At 42.4% G+C, this 9,089-nt stretch overlaps 1 protein-coding gene across 3 annotated transcripts; it reads left to right on the forward strand.

Moving 5' to 3' along the window:
* The first annotated feature begins 1,281 nt into the window (after window positions 1–1,281).
* bdnf (brain-derived neurotrophic factor) lies at window positions 1,282–8,383 on the forward strand. Of its 3 annotated transcripts, none has more exons than XM_052029354.1 (2): window positions 1,282–1,550; window positions 7,141–8,383. In XM_052029354.1, the coding sequence occupies exon 2, from the start codon at window positions 7,162–7,164 to the stop codon at window positions 7,915–7,917; it is 756 nt and encodes a 251-aa protein (XP_051885314.1). In that variant the 5' UTR covers window positions 1,282–1,550; window positions 7,141–7,161; the 3' UTR covers window positions 7,918–8,383. The 3 variants fall into 3 exon arrangements, with proteins under 3 accessions (XP_051885314.1, XP_051885313.1, XP_051885316.1); XM_052029353.1 differs by lacking the exon at window positions 1,282–1,550 and adding an exon at window positions 1,935–2,206; XM_052029356.1 differs by lacking the exon at window positions 1,282–1,550 and adding an exon at window positions 2,387–2,526.
* Window positions 8,384–9,089: the final 706 nt, after the last annotated feature.

Genomic DNA, 9,089 nt, shown 5'->3' on the forward strand with positions numbered 1-9,089 from the left:
GACATTAATCTGCACAACCACGATTCTGCAACAAGGTCTCTGTAGCTTGGTTGAAAAAATAATCCTCAGCGAGGTCAAGTAACTTTGTTTGCTAACAAGAGACGATTTCAGTTAATTTCGTAGAAATGTGGTTCGAAGATAGCTCACCTACTTGATTAGTAAACCAATTTAATCTTAAGGACAGGTCAAATAACCGCAAGTTATCAACTTGGTTTGGCGTCATTCTTAGGAACCACCTTTGTGGCAAATATTTAGTTGCAAAGACTAACTATTTCTCTGTAACTTTACAACATTTGAATTAATCGCACGTGGGCACAGAAAATCTCTAAGTAAATGCAAGTCTTTCTTTCAGCAGTTCCTCGATTTGATGATATGCATGTATATTAATCGTGCATCCGTTATATCGCAGAACATTGCGCTGAAGGGGTTTGTATTGGGATTCCAAAAGGGAGGGATCGCAACGTCATGGTGAACACCCAAACCCGAGGTGGAAAAGTATGACAGATGATGTTTGAAGTGCATTTCTTATGCAGCTGATCTCAAACTAATCTATAGCAGCATGTGTGGCGTGTCGATGGGGCGGTGTAGACTGTCCCGCCCGCAAACATAGCAATCGCCTTTGCATTTAGTTATACTAATATAAATATGATCAGAGTGTCTCAATTAGCCGAGTGAATGGCATCAGTTGGCTAAGTGAGGATCTGGAGGCTCACCTTCCACACTAAATAGCTGTCCCCCCACGTCAACTTCAAATTCTAACTTCAGCGATTAAATCAACCTCTATGCCTGTCTGTAAACGGGACCCACAAATACGCACCAACTTAAAGCGATGGGGAGAGAAAGGGGAGGCGCGGACCAAGGAAGGGGAGTGTATTAAATCCTGAACTAAATGTTTCGCCAGCTAATTAATTTTACATTATTCGTCAGACAATGATAAATCCTGAACCTGCAAAGCGATCTGTTTAAGTGGTGTGAAAATATGCCCAGATCTTACCGAGGATTTAACGTGGGAGTGCAATTATTACTTTGCAATGTGTTAATTGGAAATAAAGTATTTACGCCAGATTGTGTGCAGGTTTCGACCGTTTAAAACATTAATTAACTTAATTAAATAAATAAAAGCAACATATTCATGTGCGCTGTATATTTAAATATCGGAGAGAAATGCCGGTTATTCAATATTTGGTGGTTTTTAACAAGAATCACGTGAACTGAGATGATCACGTCACCAGCTCTATTTAGCATATCGAGGGATTCCCACCCCCGTTTGAAGTAAAAGAGAAGTCGGCGGGTCTCGGTGTGCTCCGGTCGATTAGAATGAATATTCAGCGCAGAAACGGCGCGATCTCACCATCGGAATATCAAATGGAACTGGTTGTATGAGTATGGTATTACTCTCTGTCCGTCGACCATGTAGTTTCCGCCATCAATAATTTACCGTCTGCAGAAGGGAGAAGTCGTTTCAGCTGAAAGAACCGAAGAGGCAGGAGAGTGCGAACAATTTCCAAATGAAAGTCTGTTGATGCTTTTTCATACCCTGACACTAAACGGTGGGTGCTTTTAAAGCAATTCTGCACGTTTTATTATTTGAATGGAGATTACAACGTACCTCGTGTGCTGGTTGTACAAATGTAGTTCAGGGGACTTATTGAAAGGTCAACTGTAAATCTATCATCGGCCTTCATTAATAAAACATGCTGTTATTAACTTGATTGAATTCTAAATAGACAACTACCAGGGGTCATTGTATCCGATGTAGTTCAAGTGCATTTAGTCTAAATGCAATTCAAGAGACAAGGAAACATTTAAATGTTGTTGAACTTGTGGACCTCTGGCAATTGACTAAATCAAACTGGTCTGAAGAACTATTATACACAAGGCTCGGGCGAGAGCAGAGTGCACGCACCAGGACGCCTCTTATAAGCAGTTTCGCTTTTAAATTAATTTAAAACTCCGAGCTGGGTGAAGTCAGCTAATTCTTTCAAAAGTTCCTGCTGCTTAGGTAGTTTTGTGTTTTTTTCCCTGAATGTTCCGGCTATAATGCGCTGCGTAGAAGACCCTATGTAGTCGGTCCATATGTCAAAAGTCACGTTGTTTAAATCCTGCTGGCGCTGCGGAAAGCTGTCAATATCGGTGCATGTCGAGATATAAAGGAGTCCTCTTTGTCAAATGGCCAAAATATAGTGTCTGCAGGAACACACACAAGGTAAGCCTCGCAGCAAATAACTTGGAGATCTCATAAAGATTTTATAGGAAACCCGATGCGCGGCCGCGCCAGCGATCACTCAGAGCGCAGGGAACTTGACTGAACCTTACAAAGCTCCCTCTCCCTGAACAAACGTGTTACTGCTCCTTACAGCAAGATGTGAACTAAAGCTTCTCGTCTTGAACTACGAGTTCCATCGTTAGCGCTTAGCAGTTCCACACACACTAATCTCTCCGTCTTGAGATGCTCTGAAAAGGGAGGCGAGGGGGCAATTAAGCTGTAGTGTGAGTGTTTCCTATCTCAGGCGACTGTAACTTAAGGTCAGTACTAATTGTTGGTTGTTTACTCACCTTGGGCGTGATCCCGCGTTACGAAGTGATCGGGTGCTTCCGATGTAATGCTGTGAATATAATGTGCCTGTGCAGCGAGTGTAATGTTCAGAGTATAAACCCCGCACTGAACTTTCACATTTTGGGAAATAGTGTCTCTACCCCATCCCGGGACTCCTGAAATATTTCCTGACTTCCGTTAATTTTAAGGCAAGTGTCAATTAAGTTGTGGCGTAGGATCAAACGAGGACGGTGTGTCTGAAGCTTTCAGCGCCTACTTTGGAGTTTGATCCGACCTGTTGCTGTTTCAAAGAGTTTACATGGTATCTTCCCCAACCAGGAATGGGGACGGAACCCGCTCTGGATATTGCAGAGATCTTCTTTGAACTATTACACGTTGAAACCCGCGTTCTCCTGCTCTCCCCTGTGTCTGTAAATAAATACTTTGACACAATCAGTCACGTTTAGTTACCTGATAATTAAAGAATGTGAAATTTATGCATCGGCCACAGCAGACTCATGCACAGAAGCACCTTGGCAGAGGGCTCAAGTGCAAGCAACAGTGCCACCAAGTGGGCATCAGTAGCTTCACTGTGTGATGGGGGTTGGGTTGCTTGGGCACCAATTCCCAACGGTTAAAAGTAACGATTTCATGAAACGAAATCTTGGAAGTACAGAACACGAAAATCAAAAGTATTGGCCCGAAGATTTTTTTTAAAATATCTAATTAAAAACGTTCACTCGCTGCGGGACGAGGTTGTCAGTACCGGTGTTGCACAGGTTTTAATCTGTGAAACGCTTTGGCCCTGTTGAAAGGGCTTTAAGACAATTGCAACACAAAATGTTGCAAATGGAAAAGGCGGAAACGGCAAATAAATGTCGTGTCGCGTGCAGGAGAGGCCGAAGATTCGGGTGGCAGGTTTACTTTGTGGGGAAAGTCTTGGATCGCTTTTGTTGGATAAAAATTAATAAAGGGATCAACATACTGTGCAAATCAACGTCCCTAACAGTGAGGCCTGGCATTCACGTGTAAAGTCTGCTTTATGCATTTTCATATTCTATTTCCCTCCGCCACACGTCACGATCAACGCCGAGATACCAAATTCTTAAGAAAGGAGATAGATGCGAATGAGCAGTTTTAAATTTAGAAACCCTGGCGACAGTGACGCAGTTCCAGATCTGTGTGTCTGAATAAACAGCATCCATCATCTGAAATGTTAATCATGTCTTCTGAAATGTAAATATATTTGCACTGCCCTCTATGTTCGTTCTGCATAAAGATAATGTGCCATTCATAAATTGATGCGGGAGATATGTTTAACTCTCGGTGTTAGCTTTTTGTGTCTTGTTCGGTGATGATTCTGCTGGTTTTTGTCCATGTTCTGATCGGATACGTATTTTTTATGGTGAGTTCTGCTACTTAAGTGGAACACCTGGTGCACGATGCCTCCAAGGGAGAATTCAGAGCACCGCTTGTCGGTTGTGTGATGCTCATCCAAAAGCAATCAACGGGCGAGGAGATAGGGGAGAAACAGTGAGTGGGGGTTAGGGACCAACCCTCGCAAACGCCATACCTGATAAAGGAATCATCATGCTCTTCTACGGCAGACTCGATAATCTGTTCCCTGACCAGACAGTCCAACCGTACACAGCAGTGTCCACGCACTTTGCTCCATTCATGAAATCGCAACCCCGTTCTAGATAATCCTGCGGGGTAGTTGAATTTGATTGGCGCCTTTAACAATATAGATACAAACATCCTGAAGAAGCTAGTCAGAGAAATATTGACACCAGGCGATGAAGATATTGGGAGGCATGACTCAAAGGTTGGGGAAAGAAGCTAGTACTAGTCGCTGTCTTAATAGAGAAAAAGAAAGGCGGAGATCTTTAGGAAGATAACTCCAAAGTTCTCGAACGCGAAGTGCGTTTGGGTACTCCAGAAATGGGCCGTTACTGAGTTCTTGGGATTATTGGAGAAGAGTCTGGAAATGCAGCCGGCTGGAGCCACAGACGAATTTGAACACAAAGATGAGACGAGGTGACAGTGTCGGTCAACGAGCGCATGATGGATGAGCGGCAGCGAGCTGGTTAGGATATAAACAGCTGTTTGAAATGTATGGATTAGAGGCACTGGATTTGTCGAGGCTGAAAGAGAGTTTCTTTAAAAGAGGGCGGGACTGAGACAAATACTGTAAAATGCTGGTGGTCGAAAGCTCTGCCGCCAGTAATAAGCCGTGGTGGTTACCAAGGGAGTGGAATTGGTGGAGAGTGTGTGAGAGTTTCTGGTGGTGGAGGAGGATGGCGTTAGCCTTCCCAGTGTTTAACTTTAGGAAATTACACATCAAGCAGAATGATAACGATCTGTAAACCACTGCCAAGGTGTGCCGAAATCCTCCAAGTTTAAAGAAAGCGGAATCTTTCCCTGGTGTGTCTGCACTGTGTTAACAGATCAAGATAAACTCTGCTGACTCGCAGTGGATTATCATATCGAGGTTCTTGAGCGACGTCATGGTTTCCGCATCGTGAAGCAACCGGCTGATTTTTTTTAAAAGGGTTCCTTGGAAACAACCGACATATACTCCAACCATTATTGGAAAGATTGTCTTTAATAGTCAGACTTTGTCTGTTTGTAGCATCCACGTTCGGTGTTAGGACTCGCTCGTGTCTCCATTATGTTAAATACATCTTGGTCGCATGCGTTGTAATTATAATGCATACATTACAATTAATTGCAAATTATGCCGAGAGTTTACAGTGTTTTTTTAATCCTTGGAATAAATGAAGTAATGTCCATTGCAGTAATTTGCTGTGGCGTTTTCATTGGTTGTTATAATTCAATAACAGATGTTCTGAATGAAAAGAAGCATGGAGCGTTAAACCAAGATGTAGATTATTTTGTTTATACGGCCAGATATTTCCACTTGGATTATTTAGTTTTGTCATAATCGCGTTTTGTTTCGACGATATTATAGAACCTCCTTGGCGGTCTGCGAACGATCAATCACAAAACCTGTTAATGTTTAATCGTGTTAAAATCTTACTTTTTTTCGATCATGACTAACCTTGCAATGTTTGGCTTGTAGATGCGGGAAGGGTGTTACAGGAACTAGAAGGGATTTCTATTACCAGGCCTTCAGTGAACCATTTCTTGTGCTTAGCCTGTGTTTTCACACTAGTTATGCCAACAGAGAAAGTATTCGTGATTAATATACTCTATCTGGCCTCTCTCATTCTCCACCCGCTCAGCCCTCCTTTCCAGACACCAGATCCCTTCACAGATGAACATAGTCTACTGGGATCATATTGCTTGTAGAAGTATGTTAAAGTTACCATAACAGATCGGATCTCGCCTATCAGACTTCCGGCCACACCTATTCAGAAGACTGTTTCGTCTTCTGAAAAGGTGTGACTCCCAGAGCAACTGATACTTCCACTGTTGTAAAGAAATGACAAATAACGGGGTTATTCAAGTTGAAAACTATCGGAGGTTTATGTGAATATTTTGTAACCTGAAGCTGTCTGGATGATTTTTACCAGACTGTTCCTGTTTCCAAAAACATACCTTGCTTTCAATGGTAGCCATTACAACGTTTTCAGTGAGACCTGTTGGTCTGTATTTCAATTCTGTTTTTTTTTCTGCCTATTCTCAAATTACAGTTCGGTAGATGCTGAAGATACTTTGGTATAAACAAGGTAGAATTCTAATTAAAATGTTGAACAAGATACTTCCGTGATCTGTGTAGGAAATGTTTTTTTTGTGAAAACCTGTAAAGGGGCTGTTTAAATCTTTTATTCGGCCTCAGATGTGATTCTGCCAGTTAAAAGGTGCAAATGCTTGGACACCAAACAACTTTCGACATGAGTAAGTTTAGTATAATCACATAATGGTATATATGTAACTTTGCGAAGTGTGTAAATTTTTCGACCTTATCCTTATCTCTTCTGAGTTCTGCCCTCTGCTGTGGAAATGTTAAGATTGGCGAATGATCCTCAGCAACGTTGCTCGGACAACGTCCCAAGAATGGTGACGTTACTTAATATATTAGCGTTTCCTAAAAAAAAGTCTTACTTATTGACAAAATAATTTAGCATTACTATTTTGAATTCGGTGAATCATAACTGACCTTATTAAATAGATACAGACATCATAGATGCTGGCATTGATTGGCTCTCTATTTCTCCGGTATTAAAAGAACCTATTGTAGTCTGTGTGGTTAATACATTAATTCGGTAACCGCATCTATACCTGGGATAAATGGACTCCAGGAAAAGTTAGTTCCTGGAAGCAATAATATTAATTTGAGATTTGTGCTGATGTTTATGTATATTTCTGAAAAAAAGAGGTAGAAATATGCTTCCTGGTTACAACTATGTGTGGAATTATACATCAGGGACAATCTTGGTCCACAGTCAAGGATCGAATTGCTCTTTGAGTAACCATAACATTCTGTGATAAGAGCGCTGGCATCTCGTTACTTGACACCTGCGAATATCGGCTGGGTGCAAATCAATATTTTGCGGTTTCTGAACGTCTTGATAGTCGCATAATTTATTGAATAACTTTTTTTGTATAATTTTTCCCCTTTCTTCTTATCTTCCCCACAGTCCCACCAGGTGAGGGGAGTGATGACCATCCTGTTCCTTACTATGGTTATCTCATACTTCGGTTGCCTGAAAGCTGCCCCAATGAAAGAAGCTGGAGACCGAGGTCACGGTGCCTCGCTCTATCCCGGGACACTGGACGGTCTGGGTGGCGGAGGAAGGGAAGAGGTCGCCTCTCCCCGTGGACTAGGGGCTTTGGCCAACACGGTAGAACATGTGCTGGAAGAACTCTTGGAGGTGGAGACCGAGACCCAGCCGAACGACGGCGGGGGTGGAGGAGGAGGAGGCAGGGAAGTGGATTTGTCCTCGTCCCGGGTGATGCTGAGCGGCCAAGTGCCTTTGGAGCCCCCTTTGCTCTTTCTGATGGAGGAGTACAGGAACTACTTGGAGGCGGCCAACATGTCAGCGAGGGTGAGGCGCCACTCAGACCCGGGCAGACGGGGCGAGCTCAGCGTCTGTGACAGTATTAGTCAGTGGGTGACGGCCGACAAGAAAAAGACAGCCGTAGACATGTCGGGCCAGACGGTCAGCGTCCTGGAGAAGATCCTCGTCCAGAACGGCCAACTCAAGCAGTACTTTTACGAGACCAAATGCAACCCCAAGGGTTTCACCAACGAAGGCTGCAGAGGGATAGACAAGAAGCATTGGAACTCCCAGTGCAGAACCAGCCAATCTTACGTGCGAGCCCTCACCATGGATAGCAGGAAGAAAATTGGGTGGAGATTTATAAGGATAGACACGTCGTGTGTATGTACATTAACCTTTAAGAGGGGAAGATAGTGAATTGGTGTATATAGATTTTATTGAGAAGTAATCTATTTGTATATATTACATACAGGGTAAATTATTCCGTCGAAATGATACAGAAAATTTTATGGACTGCATGTATAAATGAAGTTTATACAGTAAAAAGTGGTTTTACGGTCTATTTATTGAACATATCCATGGCCCGAGAAGGGGGGAAGAGAAACATTCATATTGCGCACAACAAAACAGTAAGCCTGTGTTACATTCCTCAGAATATCGTGGTTTGTTGAGTGACGTTGCCAAGACATGAAACGAAAGTTAAAAAAAAATTGCATGCTGCTTCCGTTGTTCGATAGGAATCTGTCCATTGGAAAGTCCAAGATACATTCCGTTTACATTAGCCAGTAAGTGGTTATATTCTTTATTAGTATTATCTTTGTTGACTGCTTTACCTTCTACCGATAGCGTTGGAATTAAAAAGTCAAGGTGCTGTCCTCAATCTTTACTAGTTTTTTTTTATTCCCTTGGGATTTAGATTAACAAGTTCAATTCTTGCTGTACAATGCACCATTCCAGTATGAAACCGGGTTGTTGGCTATTTGTTTTTACTTCATTGTTTTAAAACCAGACATGCACGAAAAGGACCATTGATGGACCGGAGTGTTCACGTCGATTCATTCGCCATCCATGCAAATAAAGTTGGGAGACCACAAAGGCCAGGGCAAAAGTCATTTGAACTTCACTAGCTGAATGCGTTATACATATTGCCTCTATTGTGTATTAGTAATAAACGTGTGGAAGTCTTGCAAAACATGAACCATCATTTGTATTTGTTGAGAATAACAACCACGCATAGAGCTGGGGAGAGAAGGTAATTCTGAGTTTTGGAAATGGGAGAGAAGGCCAAAACTCTTGAGTCACAAATGGGGTTCTATCCTGCCCCAATGTTGTAGTGAAATTTGGACTTTCTGATAAATTTAGCCAAGTCCTGTTTCTCGTTTAGTTCAATTACTTCACAGGCAGTGTCCAAAGGATACCTTCCATCACACTGACTTCTGAACACATATGTATTTTCACAGCCAAGTTGCTGTTGCGTTTTGTACCAGAGGATAAATGAGAATCTATTCCCAAAACTGGTGCAGAATCCCTAGAAAACCTCGTCATGTATCATAGTCCTGCCTCTTGGATGTCTCTTAAATCTCAAG

The sequence above is a fragment of the Pristis pectinata genome, chromosome 14 (genome assembly GCF_009764475.1).
Source record: "Pristis pectinata isolate sPriPec2 chromosome 14, sPriPec2.1.pri, whole genome shotgun sequence".
NCBI classification, from domain to species: domain Eukaryota; kingdom Metazoa; phylum Chordata; class Chondrichthyes; order Rhinopristiformes; family Pristidae; genus Pristis; species Pristis pectinata.

Coding starts and splice junctions, on each gene's coding strand:
- bdnf (XM_052029353.1), top strand. CDS start 2,138: ATGTCGAGATATAAAGGAGTCCTCTTTGTCAAATGGCCAAAATATAGT. Junction 2,207..7,140: donor TCTGCAGGAACACACACAAG/GTAAGCCTCGCA, acceptor TCTTCCCCACAG/TCCCACCAGGTGAGGGGAGT.